The following is a 26,090-nucleotide window of genomic DNA, read 5'->3' as shown; positions in this document are numbered from 1 at the left end:
AAAGACAATTTATGTGGTACAAGATATCAGCTTTAACCAAACTTGTATAATAAGTGGAACAAACAGTAAAAAACAGATACAATGTAATTGAAAAGGTACAATGTAATTTATAGATGATTATGGTATCGACGATATTCTGTCAATGTCCATTTCTACCAATGGCGGATTTGTCACTTCAACACTAGCATGCCCAAAATATCCCAGAAAAGTCGACAAGTTTCCAGCCGGTTTACATTTATCCTACTACTCTTGAAGTTTGTGTGATGGCCGCCAGGAGACGTCATGAATAATACTGACGGCCTCAAATTGCAATGCTCTGACAGACGGCAAACGTCCCGTAAGAAACAAAGTGTTTACTTGGTAAATCATTGATCAGGTAGCAATGTACTGTAGTCAAATCCTGCTATCATCCATGCTCCGGTCCAAATGAAGGATACAAATGAAGGAATAACGGCATGTATTCCTTAGTCCCCTGAAACCAGCACAACAGGTGGCTTCTAAGTGGTGGCACTCGTGTTCACCTGTCATGTGTAATTACATGGTGCCTGCTATGCAATAAACGACCACTCATATGCCAAGCTTCTGTATTGACATATTAGATTGAAATGGTGACCAGGTCGCCAGGTACAGCACTGTATGCGCTCTATCGGTCAAGGTCTCTCCGTCACCATAGCAACCGATGCTCGACAGCCATCCTAATGAGTGATCATCAAATATCAACAAATAAATGGTGTGTGCATGAGCGGTGGGCGTTGTCCTGCGTGCTAAAGTTCGCGGCAAGGGAGCGTGACTGGCCGTCCATTCATGGTGCTGACATATGGTCCGGATAGACTCGGGCGGTTTCTGGTAGTTTTGGGCGCTGACATGGACATTTAACCTTCTGAGGACAACTTCACTGTTTGTTAAGACTACAAGGTGGGAAATTCCGTCTTTTAAGGGAGATTAGGACTTTCTTTACGGACGAGCCCGCCGTGTCTTTATGAGGCATAGCTCGGGAGGATTGTGTACTTTGGAAACAGACTGGCCTCTGTAGCGGATCGCCGTGAAAAGACTGAATGAGCGAATCAATAAGCTAGTATTCGTGTGAACCCTTGTGTCAGACCCTGCTATAAGACTGGACTCTCTAACGATGGCGGTAGGAGTGGATGCTGCCAGGCTAACCAGAGCAGACGATGTCTTCACCGAGCATCAGCTCCAGTATATCTTCGGCGTCAAGTCTCCTACGAGTAGCGGGAGGAACGCCCTTGGATTACGGCGTACGTCGGGAAGACCGCCGCATGTTGCCATGTCGAACGGCCCGGTGAGTCCGGCGGGTGGTTCCGTCAGACAGAGAGTCTGGCCTCCACCGGCCGAAAATCCTGAGCCTGACAAGGCTGCGTCAACACCGAGACCCAAGCCGCTAAGAAAGACGTCGTTCCCACAGTTTGAATCGCCACAGAGCCCCGACAGTGTTTCTTCGCCGCAGGCAAAGTCATCCCCAAACACACCGACTCTGTCGTCACCACAAGCCGAGCCGTCCCGGACACCTATCGTCATCTCGTCACCTGTGTCGGACCCACCGCGCGTTCCCCTCATCATCTCCTCCCCGCTGTCTGATCCACCTCCGAGCCTGCCTTCCACCGAGCCGCCTCACAGCCCGGAGATACCCTCATCCCCTCAGTCCTCACCTCGCAGCCCAATCATCATCTCTTCCCCCATCTCTGAGCCGACAAGAAGCCCTCTCATCATCTCCTCCCCGCTGTCGGAGACATCCCGAAGCCAGCCTTCCTCCGAGCCGACCACCCCGGTGATCCTGTCTTCCCCTCAGTCGGAGCCCAGAAGTCCGGTCATCATCACCTCGAAGACGGCAGAATCACCGCGAAGCCCGATCATCATCTCGTCCCCACTCCCCAAGTCCCCGGTAAGCCCTCTTGTCATCTCGTCCCCGCAGTCACAACTTCCCATCATCGTGTCGAAGAAGGACACCCCGGCGGCACCCCAGCAGCAGGCCCCGGCAGGTGAGCAGGCGGCCTCCCCTAGCCCCGGCCCCGACTCTACCCTCACCAAACGGAACTCTGTAATTCTCATGCGGGGAGGAGAGACTGAGGAGACCAAGGGACCTTCCTTAAAGGAACGGATAAGTGCTCTGTACGGATCGTCTTAGCTTTTTACCCAGACACTTGCCACTAGAAATCGCTATGTTTACTCTATATATTAGCAGAACGCCACATACTCTGCCATTTCGTTGTATAACCGAAGCAACGTTTATCACTAGTCATACATCATAAATTAATATGAAAAAAATGCATAGAGTTATTTCTATCTATTATTCCTTGCACGTAGCCATGAGCAAATGTCGACAATAATATATGCCATGGGGGAGGGGAGGGTGGAGTGTTTGTGTTGAATTTGGCATGAGTACATTTGTGCAAACATGAGGTCTGGTGCTCGTCAAGTGTTATGGAACCACCAGAGTCCCACAAAATGGCCGACACCATTCATTATTCATTCCAGTCTATTAACCAGATAATTTTGTGATGCCCCACCACAAAAGACCGCACGAAGATACCATGCGAGCTATTGCTATTTTAGTAGCAGCCATGAAAGAGTCGACAATGCTCATGTGTTCATAGAGGTTAAAGTTCGTCCTTGTCTCAACAATGCAAAGAAGACCAAAGGTCGTTGTTTGTATGTATAGGTAGTGAAATACCCCGGGTACCATGAAACTTAAGGACAAATCTATCATTACTTTGTTCCGATTCTAACAAACATTATCTCCGATGAAATCGTCAATAGAAATTGTAGTTTGCATGGTAAATTTGCCTGGGCAAATACACATACACAGCTAAGCAGGTAAATATGGAATATGCTAATACAACAAACAATGGCTTCCTGGCAATATTTCATGAAAGGCTTCTGAATGGTATGCAACCTCGTGACAAGTGTTTACCTAAGTCGCAAATTTAAAGCACGCCATTAATATATATTGTGATGTAACCGGCTTGTCATACGTTCTAATGCAGTACGGCTAAATGATTATGGGGAAAGAATTTCTCGTATGTCTTGGTTCATTGATTATGAAAATAAGGTTTTGATCAACATTAAGAAGCCTCTTCTATTGGCCACGTGACCTAGGCTGTTTGTCATGTCTGACTGACGTTTAATTCTACCACCCTTGAACTCTACTTCCTGCGACGATATCTTCATCCCCCTGGCTTCCTACCACTCTACTGGTATTGTGCTGAAATGGATCCACATCAATATAACAAACAAACAAACAAACAGACCCACTCTGCATGATTCTGTAAATAGTATGAGTTCTTGGGAAATGAAAGAGGCTTCAATGTGCGATTATGACATACATGCGCATAATGCATATATGCATTTACACAAAGGCGTCATAAAGCCCCGTTTACAAATCAAGAATTTAGCTCGACCGAGTTGTCAGCGAGCTCTAAATTACGAGGAGGTATGACCCTGATGCCGACGAAGAAACTCTGCCATTTGTTCGTAGGCATCAGGTTCATGCCTCCTCGTAATATAGAACTCGCTGACAAGTCGGCCGAGCTAAATTCTTGATTTGTAAACGGGGCTTAACAGAATGTAATCCGCGCATAGGTAGTGCATTCAACCCCAGCATACCTTATGTGCTAATGTGGTTTAAACGAATATCAAATGATTATCCCATATCACAACATTACAAGAAAACTCAGAGAGAATGTACCTTCTGTTGTTAACTCAATTATTATCCACATGTAATCACAAAAGACGACACTGATCTCAAGGTCAAGGTATGTTTTTAATGGTGAAAAAAGACGGTAAACAAAGACATCACAACATCAATTCCGTATCAAACCGAGGTACAAATTTTCAAACAACAAGCACGCCGTATCGCCCATGGCACCTTTTGAGAATGGAGCCATACTTAAAGATATACTCTATGACAAATGAACAGGCATTACGTAATTAATAGCACCATCGTCAATACCACTTAACAACATCCAGAAACAAATGTAAAAAGAAAATACGTTTCTGTCCAATAGTATCCACCAAAGGAAACGACATGTATGATTTAAAAAAAAAACTTTCAAACCATGTACCATACATTTCCTTTAATATGTTCCTTAATGAAACGACTTGTCTCAAGTAGTAACGCACCGGTCTTGTAGGTTTACGTTACGTCATACAGACAGTAAAATTTGATCCACTCACACTGAGATGGACTCCTGATTTTTTCGATAAGTGTGGTGGGTTCTTTAACGTGCCCAGTTTGTGACCTTTTTCAAGCACTGAACTTTCTGCTCTACGTCCTATCCAAGACGACGTCCCTAACCAAAGCCAGATGCTAATTTTTTACCCGATCAAATGAGTAAAAAGGCAAGGGATTCGAACCCAGAACGTTTAGTCAACAAGCCCAACAACCAGGTCAGTATGTCAAGTAGGAAAACCTGCCATAAGACATAAAAAAATCAACAAAGAACTGATAATCTTATCAATACACGAATCACATATTTGCATATTAACAGAATCATCAATACTTACATCTATATAATTTTTGTTACGGCTGTGGAAAATTTGAACAACAGTTACGAATCTTTGTTTTCGAAACAATTATATCTGATCATGATCGGTAATCGATGATAATCAGCTTAGCTGGAACATAAGTTGGAATTATACAAACGTCTTGCATTTTTCTTGCACCCTGCTGCCGGATGTTACAAAAGTCATGAAGGGCTTTACTCCAATGTCCAAAACAACTATTTGTTTACATCTTCAACAGGCAATTCTAAAATTATACTCATTCCAGCATTCCCGCTTCTATTCTTTCATTCTTCTCTCCTTCCTTCCCCCCCTCTTCCTTCCCTTTTCTTTTTCTTCTTTCTTTTTCCTTTCATTCTTCCATTTGTTCCTTCTTCCCTTTCTTACTTCATTACTCCATCCCTTTCTTCCTTCTTACCCATTCTCCTTTCTCCCACCCGTCCTTCAATGTGCCTCTAGTCTTCCGTTCTCCGTTCTTTCTCTACATCCTTTTCTTATTACTCATCAACATCTTGTAAATACCCATCATTTGTGTCTGCTAAACCTCACAGTACAAGATAATACACGTATCGGTGGAAATCCACCAATCTTTCTAAATTTCAACGTTATCCACCTTGTAACGGAATGACACACAGACATGATTCCAGGGCCATTAAAGAATAGACGTGTATCGTGTTTTAATTATGTTTTGTTCTTACTAACAATCGCTCATTAGTTTAGTAATGCCGGGCTGCTTGTGGAAACGAAAAATAGAAATGTACGCGGGACAATACTCACAAATAATGCCCACGACTATTCTCTTTAGGTCTTGTGTAGTTTAATGTCTTTTATATCATACTTTCCGTTCTCGAAAGCTGCCCGACCGGGCCCCGGTTTGGAAATGTGACGTATACGCGTAGTATGGACCAAACAGTTTCTGCTAAACAGTTCCTGTCAAAACCCTTCGACCGTACAGCTCTCTATCCGATCTCGGCGACTTCGCTCACAGGCAGCCCTCTTCTAGCTGGAATGTTTGTGTGATGTCGGGCTGCAGGTCCTTTCGTGTACAGACCACTTCAGTGCTGTGGAAAACAGATTTCCGGAAAATTAACGGTCAGAGAAGACAAAGCGTTGTTGCTCGTAGGGCACGCAAACAGTAGTCTCTACCAGACTCCGGATCGCTCTAGGATCGCGAGCTGTTCCTTGGCCGGTTATATTCCTCTGGCCGTCTTACTCCTCTATTTGTTCCATTTCTACGATTTTTCCAGCGATCCAGAGTCTGGTAGAGACTACGCAAGCAGGCCCTCTGCAAATTGCATCCAAGTGTATTCAAATGGCCATAAAGAGAAATATTTGCCACGTTTGTACGGATATTTACAGCATGACGACATGAACGCCAGTGTTGTGTCGTCTGGACTAGCGGCCAACTTGAACCGGCTCCAAAACTAGTTCAATATCGCGATGCCAAAATAAACTTGGTTCCGACTAAACGTGACAAGCTGCATTGCCTTCAGACACGTGTACTTGCCACTATTGCTTCAGAGAAGTAAATGTTTATCCAGGTTACGCCATCTAGCGACAGTTTTCTAGATTGTAATATATCAGCGACGACAATCTAAGAAGAGAAAGAGAGATCAACTACAGTGCGCGGAGCTAGTTGCTTCGTACGACTTTTACAAAATGATACCTTAGTTTGACAAAGGCCTTATAGAAAGAAAGATAATCTTTTCATTAGGTCCTCTAAGTAACATCTATACATACATGCAAACGGAGGTCAAACTGGTACAAGGAAATGTCAACATGTTGAGTCTAACATATGGTCTAAATAGTCTTTCTACCTGTCATTGAAATAAACATCATGACTTACGTCGTCCCGTTGACATCCCCCGCGGTGTCCACCCGAACCTTGTCCAGCTTGACGCACGTGCCGAGATCCGACGCGAACAGCCACTCGGCGAACACGCCCAGACTGCTCAGGATGTTATCTGAGTACGGCTTCCACCGAAGGTCAAGTCCCCGGATGGACCCGATCCCCTTCCGACTCCCCACGATAAACTCGAAGCTGTCACTCTTGTGTTCCAAGGAAAGGTGGTCCCTAAGGGGTAACAATAAACTGGGTGAATACATGCATTGTATAACCTAGAATCTTCATGTACTGTAGTATCACATTGATGTTACTATATAGACTGTTGTCCTATAAAATATTGATCATAATATTTCAATTTGTGCCCATTACAATCATTATTAAGTGCAATAAACTTGACTTGACTTGTATAAGCAATAGGACAGATTTTAGTACCATAAAATGTACATACGCAATCGGCACTTTTGACCTGGTGCTTCAGACGTCATATCAAGGCTTGTCATATGATATGATATGATAAGATGACGTAGTACTTTAAAGTTAGGACGCCACCACAGAAGGACAGCGTATGTTGAAAAGAAGATTTATGCAATAATCAAGAATGACTTTTGTCTTGATTCTGCAATAGATGTTCCTAATTGATCTCCAAGCAGATCCTACGGTGCCATAAGATAGTATCAAAGCTTGCCAGGGAGTATAGCCGGCTAAGGGAGTCAAACGGTAAGTTTGATACTATACATTACGCACCGTGGATCTGGTTGGAGATTAGTTCCTATATTACGTGAAGGTTTAAAAGACGGGCGGGTTTAGCAAAATTATGAAAGCACAATTGCATCTATTCTAAACTAGAAAATATATAAGCTGCTCCAGACAAATCAGTTCCTACAATGTTGTAATCTGATAGTGATGAAATGTCCATGACGTACTTTAACAGTGGGGTGTTTTCAGTGGACTTGTTTTCCCCGCGCAGGCGCAGATACAGCTGTTCAGCCTTGTACTCCTCGCAGTCCGGAGGTTTGCTGAGGGATAACTTGACATGGTGGAGCTCTTCGTCTAGAAAATAAACACAAAACCAATCATATTAGATATCCCCATCTGTATATTATATGATGTCGACACAACCAATCTAAAGACATTTGATGGCGTTGACCTAAACTAACCTAAGTTCAACGCACGACCAGACAAGTTATTTTTATCTAAATGGTGACCCCAATGTTAAATTGGTAGATACATGATATACGTACTAACATTGTGGCGCGGTTTCACAGTTATTCGAGTATACAATAACAAAGTCGTGATGTATTCGGTTGCGTCTATGACGTCTGTAATACTTTGGGTTGCATCCAGGTCTCGTGTTTTCACGCATTGATTTACGTAACGCGAGATTATGCATGCTCGGGTCGTCCAATCAGAATACTCCACGCTACGGTCAACATTACTTCACTTACAGTTTTACACGTCATATGAAGTGCAAAATATATCGTGACATAGTCTAGTATGGAGCATGGACACTGACAGAGACATTTTAGAGTATCTGAAATAGAAGAAATCTAAGAATAGAAGAATGTATAAGGGGTAGCACATGTGTCATGTTTTTCAGCCATTACAGTGACTTTCCAACTTCTACAAAAATACACCATATTTGTCAGCAAGGTTAACGTTAACAAGGTGGATCAAAGTAGGGGTAATAAAAGATGAAATAGTTTTTTTTGTAGATACTCACGACAGAAAGGATAGCTGTCCGCTGTAGTCATGTACAGTTTCATGTTGACCGGACTGCCTGCTGTGTACGCCTTGTCTGCATCGTAACCCATGGAGTAACAACCTGCGTCACCACATGTCATGCAGTTTCCTGCGATTCAAAATAAATGAAATAAACATGTAAGTTCTAACACACAGCGACGCCTATTGAGAAGAACTGTAATGCAAATACGATAGCATGTCATAATGTAATGATACAATGTACTATCTTTCATTCCAAAATCATATCTAGTGAGTAGCTGCTTTTTGCATACCTTACATTGCGTTACACGATTGGGTAAGTTTGGTGTATTATTTCAGATTTCAGCTTAGATGTAGTATTTCAGAATGGTGAGCATGGTTGACTATTGATAAAATGAAATCGAATTTACAAGGTTTAGTAGATCTTCTATTGACATGATAACCATAGCAATGTTCTGTTGCTGCTATGTGTAGAATACACAGAATATGTATATGCATAGAATTCATACTTTACCATCTACAAAAGTCTGATAATCCGAACAAGGGTAGGCCCTCCAGGAACAATCCGAGTTTATGGAGTCTATGAAGAGAATGACCGCCCGGAGATGGTTACAGACGACAAACGTCTCGCCGCCTGTCGATAGAATAGATAGACAAGGAGTTATTCAACATTAGACAACAATACAGGTCATCATAATATTGTGTATTGCTGCTCAATACCAGTACGGATGGATTGATTAAGCAAACGAATTGTCGACATGTTAAAATTTGGACGAAATATTTGAAAAGCGTTTTTTTCGCTTTAGGTACTTCGGTGCAATAGCCATTCAGCACCAAGGACAGTGCAAAGGTATGTAAAGACTATCTGTAAGATAGAACAAGCGAGGATTATTGCGATGCTAGTTAAGTGTAGTGTCGTGCTTGGAAGGCATTGATAACCAAAGAGAAGCTATTCTATGCTATACATTGAACAAAACTGGATATCTACCAGGAGTTTGAACTTGGAACACTGGCACAGGTTGTTTCAAGCGGTGGAAGGGGGGAAGCAATGTTTTTGAACAGTGCAGAGTCTTCGTAGATTTTTTACCTTCTACATACGCAACGATTCGTGGCGTAATATTGTCATTTTAGGCGCAAATAGACAGACAAATTGAAAAAAAAGAAAACCTACCTCCCCAGACACCTTGGTCCCTGACGTACTCAAACAGAGACTCCCCGCACCCTGGTTGGTCCATCCCACCGTTCGGGTAGAAATCAAGATGGCCGACTGGGTCCATCATGCCGAAACCGGCTGCAAAATTTGACCAAAAATTTATCATGCGAAGAAAAAATGTCAATTAAGTTTGTGACATATAGATTTGGATTTTTTGAAATACTATCATATAACGATTGGTGATAATTTATACCAGAACACTTTGCTGGGAGACAAAGTGTTGGTGCTTTGATACTGTTTACGTAAAAAGTTGACATACACTCATGTTTCTATCAACATAGTGGTAATGTTGCTGAAGGACAGGACTTGACTTTAAAAGCCTTCTTTTAAAGGAGGATCAGTGTCTTTATACGTGTGGTCTTGAGTTTCCCCTTCTTTGTGTAGGAAAAGTTCGACGAACTGTGCATAGGAAAAGAAATATACAGTTTTATGGTAGACCCGTCCATTTCGGTTATTCAATTTGGCACGTACACCTCGCCACAAACAAAAGACATTAAACAGGCAGGTGACACGATAGCATGGGCTGTGTTACATTGTTTGTCAGCGCCGTGTGTACAGCATTGTGTGAGGGTAAACATGTTGATACAGATCGCGGCAATGACGTCACACGAGCCTTCGAATCAGAGCAGCGTCAAAGAGAAGTCAAAGAGTATGATCCAAAACGTACCTTTGCACAAAATTCAGAATATGTCTATCTTCACATTACATGATATTTTGATATTTTTCACCAACATCCTTTTAGTACAGTTACTGAAATTCAAGTTCTATGTCATCTGAAACTGACAACCATAAATTTGAGTTGAAACTGTTAAGTGGAAGTAAATGTGTGTCGTCTCAACTCCGTACCTAATTTGTGATTAGCATCTCCGTCAGTGTGGATGGCGTCTACAAAGATGGCGTCTGTCGGATCGAGGCGGACTTCCGGCGGTTTACCCTCAAAGAACGGGTAGGCGGGGTCCAGCCCTGACGAAAAGGAAAGTAGATTTTAGAAAGTAAAATAAGCGTTAAATCCTTTGAATGTACTATGCAACGTGCCTCAATAGAAACACGACTGAAGACGGATACTTACAATTTGTCTTCTAAATTTCTCCAAAGTGTTCACATTGAAGCAAGCAAACATACAAACTTAGTCTACTATCCTTTTTGTATTTGGCGTGTTGTATTGTTTGAGAAAAAGGTTATTTAAAAGTGCATGTACATATCTCACCCGTTATTCTACCTATTCCTTTCCATAACTTCCCCGCTTGCCCTGCTATATGTGACCCAAGGCTGTGACCTATTAGATGAAATCTTTCTTCCGGGTAGTCTTTTAAATACTGCGGAACATAAACAGAAGACATAACGTTACAGTTATTTTTTGTCAATTGTCATCGGCACAAAAATCAAGTCTATGACCATGTAAACAATACGTTCATCACTCATTATCATCATCATCACTGACCTACAAACTTGACAACATTCAAAATGGCGGACAAATGAACCATTTGCATCAAGGGAAAATTCGTACCTTTATAAAAATGATAAATCTGGCGACCTCTGACCCCACCACCCTGGTGTCTGCCGCTGCCTGGGTGTAGTCCAGGGTTTTCGAACCCCCCGCCCAGTCCACCAGGATGACGTTGGCGTCTTCCCTGTACAATATGGCGTCCTTCATGTTGATGAGCCACTCGACGTCGGTGTCATCAATGAAGCCATGTATGATGACCTTGGTGTCCGCAGTCCTTACAAAAATAAAGTCAATGTCTTAAATATGAGATTCTAGACTGTATCTATTCATTGCTTGTATTTGGTGTATGCATGTGTTAATGTGTGGGTCACAACACCAACAATCGCTGCCTGTTACCTACGTGTATCTTATTGTTATCTTAATAAAGTCAAAGTCAATGTCGAAAATGAACACTGCAATATGTTCAGATTACTCGCTAGATGGCGCTCCCATAAACTGTCTTTTACTTGGGTATGTACGGTTTAGATCGGTTTGCACTGTTGACTGTTGTGGATTAGGTTACAATAGAACTATGGAATTGAATCTTCTGATATTTCGACAATTTTTTTATAGTCAAGAGCTAACAGACCTGAGTCAGCTTACAAACGTGCCCCATGTGGCAAATGCCGTCATTCTCGTAAAGGACTGATTTTAAAAAGCCATAGCCTAAGCTGCAGGGCTGATGTCAATCAGGATTTTACCATACGAGCCCATACTGACCGAAGGAGGTCATATATGCTATTTTGTAATGCTCTAAACATGTTTTCGTTACGGTTGGTGTCTTGATAACGTTTCATCATATATAGTAAGTAGGTAGGGTATCAATATTGGCCCTACCCCAGCATACATGTACATGCCCTGCAGCGAGATGGATTCTGAGAGATAGTTTGCCAAGAGACAAATTCGGACACGCCTTCGTTTTGAGTCAGCGAATGTTTCAATCACTTCATACTGTTTTCTCTCACATTCATTGTTATTTTGAAGAATATTTGCTTAGATCTTATAGTCACAATGAACAATGTTGGCAGTCTACTTCCTTGTCCCGTGACTTGAGGTTCTGCCAGGAGACATAATAGACATCCCGTGCCGATTGCTTATTAGTCAAGCCTTCATCTAAGACATTCTTTCACTGAGGGAAATCTTTAAGTAGTTATGACTGCCCATGTCGGAACGTCCTGTGGCGCTCTCTGGTGGTCTTGGCATTGTGACAAGGCGGGAAGACTCCCGAGGTCGCGCAAGGATGCTAGAACCTCCAGTTCTTCTATAAATTCGTCCTTTGACGGCAGATTGCCAAGTTGGCAAGAGTGTACTTCTGTAATATACTTGGGGTAGGAGGGGCACGGCATACACCAAATATTAGCTCAACCCAAAATAACATGTTCCCGCGCTTTTGTCAAGATGATCCGTGATTGGTGCAGACGGCATGGGGCTATCCGTGGCGCGTACCGTTGTCACTATGGCTAAACATTGCGCTTTGTGAGGTTTGACAGATAAACATTTCAGGGGAAGTCGGGCGTGAAGAGAGTAAACTTTCCCAAGATCACCTCACCTCAGCAGAGTAAACTGTCGTGACGTCATAGCTGTGACGTGAGGGGTCCAGTCATTTGGCAAATGAAGGTGGTTAAAATTGATTATAACCTCCTTGAGCAAATTAAAAAAGACAATGATCTTTTCAAAGATCTTTATTTTTCATTTTGCACACCATTCCGCCACCAAAGCTTGGAAACCAGTTGGAGCTCAACGGAAACGGGTTCAGCTATTTTTTTTCCCGTAGTGAAACAAACTCTTATAACGTTACATCTTTCTGACGTGATAACACCATTCAATCACATCTCTTTCATTTAATCCTCCCTTCTGCCTTTAAAATCTTTGATTGACTTAACGTTATCTATTTGGGTAGATTGAAAAGTCAGTGCACTATTTCTAAGGTATTTAATAAAGAACTTTAATATGCGTAAAATTTGAAATCTTACACTGGTTTTCAGACAGCAAATCTCATTTACCTGGCCCATACATGTAGACTCACCTATTGAAGTGGGAAGTCTCTGTCCCCTCTATGTCCCACACGGTGAGAGTTTGCGGGTCGTCCATGTTGTGGCGGGTGTACAGGAGGAACTGCACGTTCAGCGCCTCGGGAGGCTGGGGGAGGCGCTCAGGGTAGGGAGGCTCATCCGTGAAGCATCCCAGGTCCCAGTAACATACTCGTGCTCCTTAAAGACATAAGAAAGGAACGTCAGACATGTAAGAGGACACAAAGCGAAGTGATATCGGTGCCGAGACAATAGTTAAGAGATGGTAAGCACTGCACTGGTTTTTTTTTCCGAAGGCATATACAGCAATGAAAATTATAAGAATCAGACCAACTGGCACCATACATCTACTTGGAGATAGGCCTGGCGTTGGTCCATTCAGTAATTTAGCACCGCCATTTTCCCGTCGTTGCTAGGATACAGGGGACAATGGCCACGGCTATCAATTTATATCCATTGCCAGCTACTTGACCCTGCGTGAGGATGCATGAGTCCTGGTTGTCCTTGGCCAACCCTCTCCCTAAACTTCATTATCGCTAATTTATAACTAACTTCTATTTCTCACTCTCATTCAATGGAGAGAATCCAGGGAACAAGTAGACAATCACGTTGGTGTATTTTTTTAAAGTGCGTCTAGTTTTAAACTGGAGCTCTAAAACACGCATTAGTTCAGTGCAAGTCGAAGAAGGAGCTATTGCTACTGAACTCACTGCTATCGTTTACCGAAGATCTCCAAATATACAAATTTCATATCTATCAGCATCTCGGTGTCTGCAGAGTGATGTCTACTTACGTCAATCGGTACACATATAGCAGCTGTCTTTTAATCCCTAAAAGGTCTTGTCTTTTTTGGTGAAAATGGGGACAAAGAGATGAAACAAAATATCAGTTAGATGGCGGCAAATGCAATGCTGCAAATATTAAAGGCCTGTTCTCTTAAGATCTGGACTTTAGAAGCATTACATTGTTATTCGGGACCATTGTTGTTCTGGCTCAAAAAGTGGAAGTAGTATGAAGCAGCGCAGATGTACCTCTCCCCCCTCTCTTGTACTCGCTGTATGTACAAGTTGAACAGTAACAGACGCGCTATCAGCATATAGCCGCTTGAACATAGTCGATATGTTTGCTATGTACACAACACAGTGTCTGCGGCACATATTCAGGGACTCAACGATTCCGTCATAAAATGGCCGACACACGAACTGTAATCCGTTTTTCATTGTTCTTCATACATAGAAATGTTGCTTTTAAATGCTTTTGTTGGCTTAAATACTTCAGAATGTTGGTTATAGCTACAACGACAGGTAATAGTGTGTACTCAGTAGAAAAACTGGAGTTGAAAAGATAAGCGTGAAAGCCTACGAAAGGATACCTAATGATCAGTATGTAACACTAACAGCACGTTGCTTTTACACCATTTAAAGCTCGCCGCTTGAAAAAGGTCCGACGATGTGACGTAGGACCAGACACCCGACACCACTGCGTGGATAAAGGAACCGGCACAATGCGAAATGTCAACAAAGACATATACATTGCGACAGTGGCTGTAACATGGGCCAAAGTACGACCTTGGTCGCAGCAAAAAAAGTTCATGAAAATGAGTTGTTTTCAGATACTCAAGGTTAAGCCTTTGTTTCAACACCATGTACAATATTACATGTAACATAACTTTGGGAAATGCATGATTGCAACCTGCAGAATACCCAGATCTACAGCTAGTAACCATTGTGGCTTATTTCCTTATCTTCAAGAGCGTTACGCAAACATGTTTTATATCTCCTCTTATCAGATAAGCCATGGAGAGTGGCAACACGCGGCACCTTCCGACGTACTCAACAGGCACTTCAACACATGCCCGGCGCGCCACGCCGGTACAACGTGACTGCGTTCTGAAGCAAGTACCGGGCGACAACGACTGTGGACGTTAGTTAAACATGTAAAAAACTCACCTCTGGCTCGAGCTATGACGATGTAAAAGATGGAGATCAGCGGGAGAATGAACATGTCTCATCCGATGTCTGTAGACCTCGCGTCTTCTGATCATGAGTTGTTGTAGAACACTGTGCGATAGTCGCTACCGGCTGGACCGTAAATCCCTATGTTCTCCTGTCTGTTTAGTTTGGGGTCTCTTTTGTGGACAAATCTGATCCTTGGACAGATCCAACTTTGGTCTTGATTGAGGGGGGTACAAACTATCATACGGGGAAAAAATCTACCCTTAGCATTATAAATTCATAATGGAGACCATGTATGATATCAGATGTGGTCTAGAAGACCGACGGTTGTGGTTTAGTACCTTGTAATAGTGCAGACAATCTATTTGCTTTAAGAAATCTCTCATTGATGGTATCTAAACCCCCTACAGTAATTATCTGGCGACCCTACCATGTGACTGAGCTGTCAATCAAAGATGACCAGGTCATGATGTCATGATGTAACGTCTCTAGTTTCACAACATAAACACACGGTGTGTTCAAATGCCCAGTCCGGTGTGCGTGTGCTCGCCCACCTTGTCTGACAGGTCAGACAGATGGCATGGGTCTTGGTGGGGGGTTAGGGTTCGGAGAGTAGTACTTTCAAGATTTTCAATGTACATCCAACTACTTGAACTAGGATGTAAAATGTGATCTCCGAGCTGAACTCTACTGGGGCTAGCAATTCAAGCCAGCTAGCACAGTCCCCATTTGCACTCCAGTCCAATATCAAGGCGGCTGGCAATCTCCAATCCAATAGCCCCCTATATAGGCCTACTGGGGCAAATGGAAATTGCTAACACCATTAGATATCTGCTCGGAGATTGGTAAAATGTACCTTTCCCCGTCCAATACAGATTGCACGTTTTGGTTGGTGGCCAATGGATAACAGCAGACCCAAAGAGACCTAACGCCAGGTCAACCATTTAAACATCAGAGACGGTATCTTTTAAAAGTATAGTCCCTTTTTAAAATAAGTCCAGTATTGCAGCTCGGAATTCTTGTTTCTAAAATGGAAATAGTAATACAAATACTTAGTATGTTGCTGTATGGCTAGGAACTTCAAGGTTATGTAATACTACTTTGCCATTGATAACGTCAGCATTCATTAGCGTCTTCTGAATAGCGCCAATGTTCTCACAATTTCCTTCTTCATCTTTTATCCGCCGTTTCGATTCGCGCCGCACCCGGTCCCCCTGTGGCGGTACAGGGGCTGACCAGGGGAGGGTGAGGGGTGTGTGAGGGGCCGTGCCCGCCTAACAAAACATCAGGGGTGTTTGATATTCCAACCACGTCCTGAAACGGGAGGGCGCCAGGCCAGGAGGAAGAGGACCCACTGGTCCAGGAATGTCCAATGTTTTGGTTTCAGGACATGGCCTTAAAGAACAGTGGAGATGATTCTTGTTCTCTTCCAGCGATAGCTCAAATGTGCAAATGATAGGACGTATGGCATTGTTTAATTTTTTACAATTTCTCTAATAGATATTATGTGGAGTATTTTGTCAAGCAAACCTGAACAATGTAGTGTATTTTGATGTGTGTTTTGTATAATGCAAAATGACGTCCGCGAAGTCCAACAATAGTCTGTGATTAATGTCAGTCGGAAGTTTAAAAAGGCATTGTTGGTTACTTGCTAGTACTGTACAAGTCAAACGACTCCTGTTGAGGGCTTTTCTTACAATATAAAAAAGACGAGTCTTTGCCTGGTTGCATTTCACGGAGCATCTTTGAAGATGTCATGGACCCTTCTAACATACCGAGCGTCTATGTTTGTACATGGATACCCGGCCCGTATTCTTGAACATAGTACAGTGATCAGAAAGACGCTGTACACTTGTTCCACATGAGTGTCTGGGTTGAAGTAATTAGACTATCACAAATTTCATCATCTCTTTTATTTCTTTGTATTACGACATGAAAACCCTAACAAGTTGTGGATATCAGTATCTTGAAACACAAGTAGTCCCTTTACTACCGATGTCCTACCCATAGCACTTTCTGACACTTCATAACATGCGTGATGTAAAGGCCTTATCACTGCCGCACCTCGCGCCTCTTTGTTAGCACTGAAGGCCGCGTTAGAATCAGGTAATTACAAAGCGACGGCAGACAGTTGTAATGACTGATATGTTGCTGTAGGGTTTGTGTGCTCAGGTCCTTGACCGACAGGTGCCCCCTCCCCTGCAAGGAGATCAAAGTTAACCAACGCCAACACAGAGGTCATTCCGCACCTTTCAACGTATTATCTAGTGTCAGCGATGTGTTGGGTTCTGTAGTATCACCTGACGACCCTGCCAGGTCCTATTGTCTCCATCACGTGCGTTGGAGGTGTGCAAAGTTTACGTTTCAGGAATGCATTCATGATTTACGAGGGGTAAATCATCTAGTTTTAAACCTTCCCCCTCGATGTCCTCTGTGAAGGTGGTTTTTGACTGCACTTGCTTTGGTGCACCGGTGCGGCACTGCGGGGTTCGAAAGATAACTCAACGAATTTCAGAGATAAAGAACGGATTTTTTGACGTTTTGTGTATTTTGTTGTCTTCTAAGTCATACTTTTCCGTATTACGCAATATCTAAATATATAAAAATCGGCGAAAATAACACAACAGTGCCGCAGTGAAGGACCCCCGCAGTGCCGCACCGGTGCCCCAAGTGGAGTGAGATACCACCTAACGTTAAACGTTACCTACAAGTCTGTGACAAACATTTGACTTTGACTTTATAGTACTTGAATCCACATTTAGCTTAACAATGTTGTTAGCTATTTTTAGCTATTCTTGTTGTTAGATATGGCTTAATCACTATCATAAGTCCTAGTTCATGGTATTGTATTCCAACGTTTCTATGGCATTGTAGATGTTATGCGATAGGTCGACATTTTCACCCTACTTAAAGACTCACAGACGATCTACACATCGACCTGAGTGCCCTACTGCGGCAACGCCCTTGGCATTCAGAGTGGGTAGCCCCGCGCACTGACAGTCTCGTGATGCTGTCGTCTGACCGAGATTACTCCTGCATCATGTGAGTTCTGTTTATAGGGAAGTCTGTGTGTGCTGTCAAAATGTCCTTATCTGGGACGACAGGAAATAGGGAGGTAGGAAGATGGGCGTGCGGTTTCCAACATTTGTTCTGATTGGGCCAAAATAAATGAAAGTCGTTTCTTTATGGAAAGGCAGGGAGTGCTTCAATGTTTCCTTAGTCGTTACTGAGGGGTTCTTACATCAGAGTAAATATCAAAGAAAATGTCAACATGATAATTACAACACAGTGAACACACCCATCCACCCACCAAGACTGTGCGACGATAAGTGGAGATTACCGTAAAACGGATTCGTTCAAGAAAATCTTTTTACGTCCTGTTTTATTACGTCTTGTTGTAACCTCTACGTGTCCCGCCAATATCAATACCATTTATATATCATCCACACCGCCATTGGAGAACCATGTGCCATAACATATCTGCACTTAAAGGAGTCCAACTTTCTCAGTACAAACTGTGTATTAAACTTTAATGTAGCACCGCTTTGGTTTAGGCCGTCACACCCTAGGGGGTACCTAACTCCTTCCGAGAAAGTGTGGTGTCTTCGTTAAGGTACACAAGATGTGGATCTCATTAAAAACGGAGTCGTTGACTTGCCACGCGCCGTACAACGTGAGAAGTAAACCGTCCTTAACCGTCACCTCCTGACCAGGAAATAACTTCACTACAGGAGACAGACGGGCCCAGGCCACACCCCTCACACTCCCTATGCTTCAAGGCGCCAAGTTTAATACACGTGTCGGAGGGGTGTTGGACCCTGTGGTTTGAACGGGAAACTCTCCCGTGGATATCTCCAAGCAGATCCTACGGTAGCATAAGATAGTACCACAAGCTGGCAAATGAGTGTAGCCGGTCTAGGAGTGCGCATTGGAAACGTAATAAACACTCCTAGGCCGGATACACTCCTTTGACAGCTTTTGATGCTATCTTATGGTACTAGTGTCTGCTTGGAGTTGAGCCAAACAGCCCTGACACTAGCATTGAAAGGCTGTAAGAAAGGATGCGTCTGTACTGTCCTTTCGTTCTTTATTCGAGCTTTGATTGGCAGGTCTCCATTTTTGTGACATACGTCTCACTGAACAATGGATGCAGACGATAGCGATCACAGCTAAGACACCTAATACTCTCCCCTCCCCTCACGTGAGAGAGTGATTAGGGTCAGACATGTAACTCCAGGTGTGACAAAGGTGAGGGTTGGTGTTCTGTCGGTCCAACCTCCCTGGTCGGCCACATTTCATCCCTTAGCTGGGGCTGGTTGTCCCAGGATGTAACACATCTAAAGGCAAGGTCAACATCACGGGCTACCTTTGTCGGCTAGAGGCCTTTTGTTGATAGTCCAGCTGCGTTAAATGACAGCAGTTCAAAAAGGTCTGACTGCATGTGGCGACAGCATAGTGGGGACTGCGTATGTAACACAGGAAAAGGTAGACGGAGGACTTTTCAGGGCAAGGCTTGTATAATAGCTCTCTTTGTGATCGTCTGAGACGAACGTTCAGTAACAGAAACGTAACTATAGCAAATAAAGGAAGAATTCTTTAGATATGGAATGTAGAAAAAAATGTTTTCTGTTTTGCCATAACGACAAATGGAACTCAAAATGAAATACCTACATGCGGCAGTCAGGTTGAAAATCCTATTGCCATCCACGCTACCATAGGTCAAACATTGGGTCACCTCCCATCGCTCCGACAGCTTTCAAATAGGAAGTTGACAAAATGGACTAAAAATGAAGGATAGTAATGTAATTCAGATGCCCGTCAACTTTCCCGATGGTTCATTTGATCTATAGCCTAGGTTTGTCCAGAAATAGAATCAGACCTTGCTAACATTGAAATGAGCGGGCTGTTAATATACATCGCACGCCTCGGGTACTCTGTTCCAAATAAATGGAGACGAGACGGCACATGTGAAACATCTGACCCACACAGGAAAAGTTAACTGATGGACCTTTTGTAAGCCGTTGCTTTGAATACACGATAAACAAAAAAAGGATATCATTTGAGCGCCTTGTTTGTCATTTAAAATTGCACTCTTTACTATACGGTAATTTACGATATACAATAATACAATAACGTTCGATGCAGGAACAGTATGAGGTTGTGAAGATCTTGATGTAGACTTGAAGGCATTTCAAGAAAATTAGGAGAGGGAGCAGAAAAGATAGAGGGATGGAAAAACTGATAGATGGATAGATAGGTGAGTAGATAGATGTAGAGGGAAGAGTGAGAGAAACGGAGAGAGAGAGATCTGTGAGTGGAAATCCTCATCAAAGATCGATAGAGAGGACAACATCCATGATCCATGTGACGAAGGGCAGTCCTTGATCTGAATCCCGCGCGGATTTTCACACCTCCTCCCATCACCCCAACCCTCCCCTGCCCATCCCCAGCCCTTCCCCCAGACTCAAGCCTCATCTTCCACGTGGAAATGTTTTGCACACCCCCTCTCTTCCAGGGCCCCTGCCGTGCACTTGGCACTGAACCTGATGTGCGGCGGAGGGAAACAGACAGGCGTGTCAGAGGTCAAGTTCCAGTGAAGTTCATTTCGTGTCAGAATGACCCCCGGTGCCAGAGTCTGTTCTTAAGCACATCTGTCACGATACTGGGGAGTCGCGATGGAGACTTCTATACATTTTTCAAAATATCACTCGGAGGTTTCACCTAGCTGGTCCACCGTAAGAGGCCGCTGTCGCTTGATTGCGCCGGGTTTCGTGTAGTCATTGTACAGAGTGGTTTTCTTTCCCTATTAGATGGTTTTGTGTTGAGTATGTGTGTATGGGCCGACGATCGAGGCCGAGGTTAACAATGAATTAAGATAAATGGATAAAACGTCAAGGAAGAAATTGGGCAAATTGTCCAAAGCATGTTGAGACTGGACAATAAAAGAATGAAAGTCTATGTGGATTTTTCCACCCTCAAAGAATTTGTACCCCATAATTGTAATGATCGACAATTACACAGTAGATGACTGCCTATCTCCAAGCAGATATATGACGGCCATGATTTTCTCACACTATGCCAATAGGGGATGTCAAAAATGGCCAATCTCAACACTTACGGTAAGGTATCTGTCCACCAGGTCAATGTCAAGGATTAGATGGGTGTTTTCTTTGCGATCGACCTTGCACTTAAGTTGACAGAAGACCCCATGTTACCTACATGTTGGACGTGGTAATAGGGGCAGGGCCTTTAGTTGAGATCAATACTGTACCCTTCACATGTCGACCATCAACTCACTTGGATCTCTCACGGCTATCATCCATATCCAATGAACAATGGACGCTCTCTTCAGGCTCAAGTTAAGAGCACCACAATGCGATCTCAGCTAACAAGAAAAAGACAAAGATGATGATGACAAAATGAGAAGAAACTGCGTTGTAAAGTGGCAGAGCATATGGATCTTCATCACCATTCCGTGAGACCTCTACAAACAACGATCCTTTTTTTGCGAAAGTTTTTTTTCTAATAGTCCCGAAGCTGATTGGCACTAATGATTGAAGTCATTCCACAGATGACTGACAGCGCGATCAGACAACAATTCCTTCCTCAGCATCATTGGTCTCCGGGAGATAAATGATTTAACGACATCGAGGAATCTCAAACAAGCTAGAATTAGTATCGTCTTAATGAATTGAAGACTGCCCTTTTCGCGCTAACGTCTTATAAGAAAATGTTCCAGGAAGATGAGAAAAAGTGTGGCATCGAAGCGTCCTTGCGTCAAGGTTATTCCAGACTACAGTGTGTCCTGGAGGACGCTGCACCCTCACTCTCACCTTTGTCCTAGTGGCGGAATCTGGGCCGAAAAGATGAAAGATGACCAACTGGACAAACATCTTGATGCCATTACTTGCAGAAAATGTCCGCCCATGTCCGTGTGATTTATTGACGGACCGTTCGAACCGTCGCTTCGTCCACTTGGTCCGGAGCGGGGCGGCAGGCAGGGGAACGAACTGGACTCTCCAGAGAAACTAACCAAGGAACCGCCATGTACTTCATACCTTTATTTCTGTCTTTACTCGTCTACAAAGGAACCAGTGCAGGTGAGCAAGTGCGACAAAATAACGATTTCAAGTTGTTAGATGTAACTTAACCATTTCCAATCTACCGTTAAATATGCTATGTACGCAGTCGCTAGATCTTTGAATCTCTTTTCGCCATTTTGGACGACTTGTGAAGATGTATGGACATCCAAACTGTGTATGGACACCCGAAAAGTGTAATAGAAAACAACAAAACTAAAGAAATCGAGGAGACATCTTACATATTTTCTAAACACTATGCGTCTGACGTCTTCAGACTATATATTTAATCATATCGTTATTCTTCCGACAAGACTAGATGCAATGCAACATTCATTGAATATCCTGCACTTACTTACATCAAATTTTTATAATACTTGGAATGTCCTTGAAAGAGACGACGGAAATGATATTCGAAATTGTATACCAGTGGTACAAAATGACGCATAAAAAGCTGACAGACCTAATGTACAAGTCGCGGATAATGATAGCACGGCAAAATCGTAACTATTGCACTGTTTCTTTCCTGTGATATGTTGTAGTTGTACTGTTGATGTCCCGGTATGATGTGTTGACGTCACTGTTTACATTCCGTCTCACCTTCCCGAGGACAAGGTTGCAGGAAGTTTATTGTCCATTTTATGGCCGGTCGGGTTTGGGCAAGGCCTTTCAGCCGGGAATAAAACCTCGGCTGGGCCCGCGCCAAAATACACAGTACGGACTCGGCTTTACGACACTGCTTATAAATAACCATGCGGTATGATACACATTCGAAGCTATTTGGGGACAACCAAAATCGAAAAAAGTTTATTTGTAGCTCTTTTGTGCCATCACTGGAACGACGAAGTTTACCTACCGGTTAACTACATGATACAGCAAGCAGCTTTGTATTGTGAAGACTTTGGTGACACTGGGGTGTCCCTGAGTCGAGGCCACACTGACAAGCTGGGCCAACTGGTGAAGTCTAGCCTGGTTACTTACCATACCACAGGGAACTACTAATATCTCTACGTTTCCAGTGTGGCCATTCTCCTACGCAGAGGGTCCAACGTCGTCTCAAAAGGAAACAGGCGTTTTGTGATGAGTTAGACCCTCTGCGTAGGAGAATGAGCGTTACAAGCTAGTTAATGTTACTGGTGTTGGTTTCAATTACTTCCCTCACTATTTATGTATCAAGATTCTTGCACTGTACTTGGAGAATCTTAATGAATAAATAGATAAATAAAAGTCCGGCTGAAAATATAGGCTATCTAGTATCTGAGGTAAACCATTGCATAGTAGGTCTAGAACACCCCTAAGCCAACAGAGAATGGTTATCAGGCTGATGAAAGTTTCAACTGAAACCTTATCATCACAGTCATCACCTAGAGTGAAGTGAGATAACTCCGAGCGCGACAGGTTCTCAGATAAGTGAGGGGATAGAATACCGGCGGCGTGGCATGGTGCAGTTGAGATAGAGCGTACTGTGACTCAATTCAAACTGCTGACAGGGCCTACATATACCAGCTCTTCTGCACAAGGGCCAGTATGCCCCCGAGGAGATCACAGGGATGGGTTTAGATGGATAGGTGGGGATCATGAGAAGATTTCAAATCGGAGACTGAAACCCAGCCTATAGGCAGTGCAGTCAGGGAACAGACTGGTGACCGGGTCCAGATAACACATCGTTAGGAATGGGGTCAGCCATTTGGACGCTGCACCGAACGTTGAACACCGTCAGTCCTCTTCTTCAATCTTCAAGAGGTCGCCGCTGATCAAAGTTTAAAGCAGACAGTGATGGATACAGCCTCCCAGTTACAATAACTTACTTACACTATGTCAGTACGACTCAGGCACGGCTCACAGTGGGCACGGCTGATGCCGCCCAGAGCGTGCACAAATCTACTACTAGAGTCATCTTAAAGCAGATGGTGGGTGGGATGAAGTTGCAACATTGATACCATGGTTACGTCGTTATGATTTTCCCTTCCAGCTTTTTCTCGGAGACTATAGACAAAGGGAATTTCACGGCCCTCTATCACGTCACTTTGGAACTCTGACTTAAGCTAGGCGGCAAGGACGTTCTGCGCATGATCAGAAAGGTTTTTAAAACACGTCCTATTGTGACGGAAGGCTAGGAGGCAACGTAGGTTGAATGGACTGAGGAAGTCTTGAGTTTAGGAAGTTTTGAGTAACACATGTTATCTATTCATCAGCATAACACCAGGCCATTCGGTGACGTATCAGCAGATCCCAGAAACTATGTAATCAAGATGTCGTGGGGGGGTGGAAACCAATGAAACAAAGTAAGGAAGCTATGATCAACGCTAGCGCTGCCAAGATGTACGCCAAATGTGTCCCCAAAACTAGGACAAACGTTACCGAACATTTTGGAGGAGCTAAATGCACCCGAAGGCGTTATGCATTCTAGGGTTACGTACACTGTCAAATGTACTGAGAGTACCAGAAAATATTGATAACAGTTGTCCAGACATACTTCAAATGGCAAATTCTTTATCTTCATACAAAATATACAATACCCGAAAACAAAGCCAGCAATATAACGCCTTGTGTAGCTTAATTAGTTTTCAAAAAATGAACAAAACATTGTAGGTTTGGCAGCGATTCTAGTTTAGCCACATAGGCGACAAGGGGTCTAGAATTAGACTTTGCGTTATATCATCTATAAGGGTGTGGGAGTGGGTGTGGTCACTAAGTATCTGCTGAATGTATGCGTTGAGAGTCGACAACAACAATGAGACGGCTGGGGGACAAAAGTCGGTTAAAGTGGCAGGGATACATGTATGGTGGGTTGTGGATAGTCGTTCGGTACAATAGAGAAAGTGGCTTTAAAGTGAAAATGCTTCTGAGGACTGATGTAGAAAATTGGAAATAGTCGAGTTTGCATGAGTGTTGAGACCATAGCGTTCTGTGGCTCGATAGCCTTTGGCCCATTTTTATTCATTTACTATACCTGAACCTAAGTCTCATTCTTTTCTAAAACTCGCTGTATGCTCAGTATCATATATTCCACACACTTACATAGGGTTGGAATAGGTAAATAGATAGGTTTATTTACTTAGCTCACAAACAGTCACACTTCCCAGATGTCCCGAGCAGGGACACAGTCTCTGGGTCAGGGTTTCCTTTCTTCAGATGCCACCGTTGGAACACACACCGTTTCCTTTTATTTCCTTGCCATTCATAGATTTTCGTTTACTTTGTATTCATTTCACGTAAATAAAGATTGTAGGATCTTTGAATGGTAACACATCAAACAAAGTGTAGTAATGACTACTATTGTCTTTTGACCGGTTACCACATTTTATGTATATACATACCTATAGATATATAAAGCAGAACGCCTGTCAAACCGGTGATTGATACGCATTTGAAGTACCACAAAATGTGTAGGTCAAAAGGGTGACATCAACAATGACAAGAACTTCTTACCCTTTAGGCTTTTAAGTACGTCTGGTGTTTGATCCTATTTACTGAATACAGGAACCAAACTGGAAAAAAGAGGTGTGTATTTAGTTAAATCACCACACAAGTGCTTTCGCAAGTCAAAATCATGTCTTGAAAATTGTGAAGGTCAAAAGAAATGTCCAAATGTGTATAAAACTGTTCTATCATCGCGTGTAAGACCGGTAGGCAGAAGTCAGGTTCTGTGTGTGTTGAAATTCTACCCGTGTTGATCTAAGGTTTTAGGGGGCCCGTCATGTGACGGTGGCCGCGGGCCAGGCATACCGCCCGGGTTCCACAGCCAATGGGAGGGGGTAAGGCAAGGGTGTGCAGGGGGAGGGGAGAGGGTGGGATAAGGGCAGTGGAGCACATGTAAACCATGCTTTATAGAGCTCTGGTATATTACCAGACTGCTAGCCTACCCAGCCATGTTTGGCTGTACTTACCACTGCTCTCCTCCTAAAAGTAGCAATGGTCGGTGGGAACTGAGGCTGACTAGATGTGTGATAATAATGTTTATCTAATCAAGGGGCTTGATGAAAGCTAAGGTTAAAACGTTACTTACTGGTGATGAAGATGGAAACGCATGAGAGATAATTAAGAGCAAGGCAATACAAGTAGAGAGAAAGCTATTGATATTGATATTGGGACAAAATGTTGTCCCAAAACGTCGGGAATGACCCCTGATCTATCAAATCATGTCGGAGAGAGATTCAGTTGGTCAGGCAATGAATCATAAGTGTCCGGACCGAAGTGGTCAAATGATATGTCCACTCACCAGGTCTACAACATCTAACCCA

At 43.3% G+C, this 26,090-nt stretch overlaps 2 protein-coding genes across 3 annotated transcripts in view; one reads left to right on the top strand and one right to left on the bottom strand.

Moving 5' to 3' along the window:
• The first annotated feature begins 1,129 nt into the window (after window positions 1–1,129).
• LOC118421776 (proline-rich receptor-like protein kinase PERK8) lies at window positions 1,130–2,143 on the top strand. Its single transcript, XM_035829278.1, has one exon. The coding sequence runs from the start codon at window positions 1,130–1,132 to the stop codon at window positions 2,141–2,143; it is 1,014 nt and encodes a 337-aa protein (XP_035685171.1).
• A 1,616-nt stretch (window positions 2,144–3,759) lies between these two features.
• LOC118420836 (pancreatic triacylglycerol lipase-like) overlaps window positions 3,760–26,090 on the bottom strand; it is a 57,688-nt gene continuing 35,357 nt past the window's right edge. Inside the window, exons 1-11 of one of the 2 annotated variants that reach the window (XM_035827866.1) lie at window positions 14,762–14,953; window positions 12,809–12,992; window positions 10,804–11,017; window positions 10,504–10,612; window positions 10,143–10,259; window positions 9,255–9,374; window positions 8,598–8,717; window positions 8,085–8,213; window positions 7,288–7,414; window positions 6,365–6,592; window positions 3,760–5,579 (exon numbers count right to left, since the gene is read on the bottom strand). In XM_035827866.1, coding sequence (XP_035683759.1) covers window positions 5,501–5,579; window positions 6,365–6,592; window positions 7,288–7,414; window positions 8,085–8,213; window positions 8,598–8,717; window positions 9,255–9,374; window positions 10,143–10,259; window positions 10,504–10,612; window positions 10,804–11,017; window positions 12,809–12,992; window positions 14,762–14,816 — 1,482 coding nt within the window. In that variant the 5' untranslated portion in view covers window positions 14,817–14,953 and the 3' untranslated portion in view covers window positions 3,760–5,500. Of the gene's footprint in view, window positions 5,580–6,364; window positions 6,593–7,287; window positions 7,415–8,084; window positions 8,214–8,597; window positions 8,718–9,254; window positions 9,375–10,142; window positions 10,260–10,503; window positions 10,613–10,803; window positions 11,018–12,808; window positions 12,993–14,761; window positions 14,954–26,090 lie in introns of those variants that run through there. The other variant, XM_035827867.1, reaches the window with a different exon arrangement.

Source organism: Branchiostoma floridae, chromosome 8, assembly GCF_000003815.2.
Source record: "Branchiostoma floridae strain S238N-H82 chromosome 8, Bfl_VNyyK, whole genome shotgun sequence".
Lineage (NCBI taxonomy): Eukaryota > Metazoa > Chordata > Leptocardii > Amphioxiformes > Branchiostomatidae > Branchiostoma > Branchiostoma floridae.
This window is presented reverse-complemented; position numbering and strand designations above follow the sequence as displayed.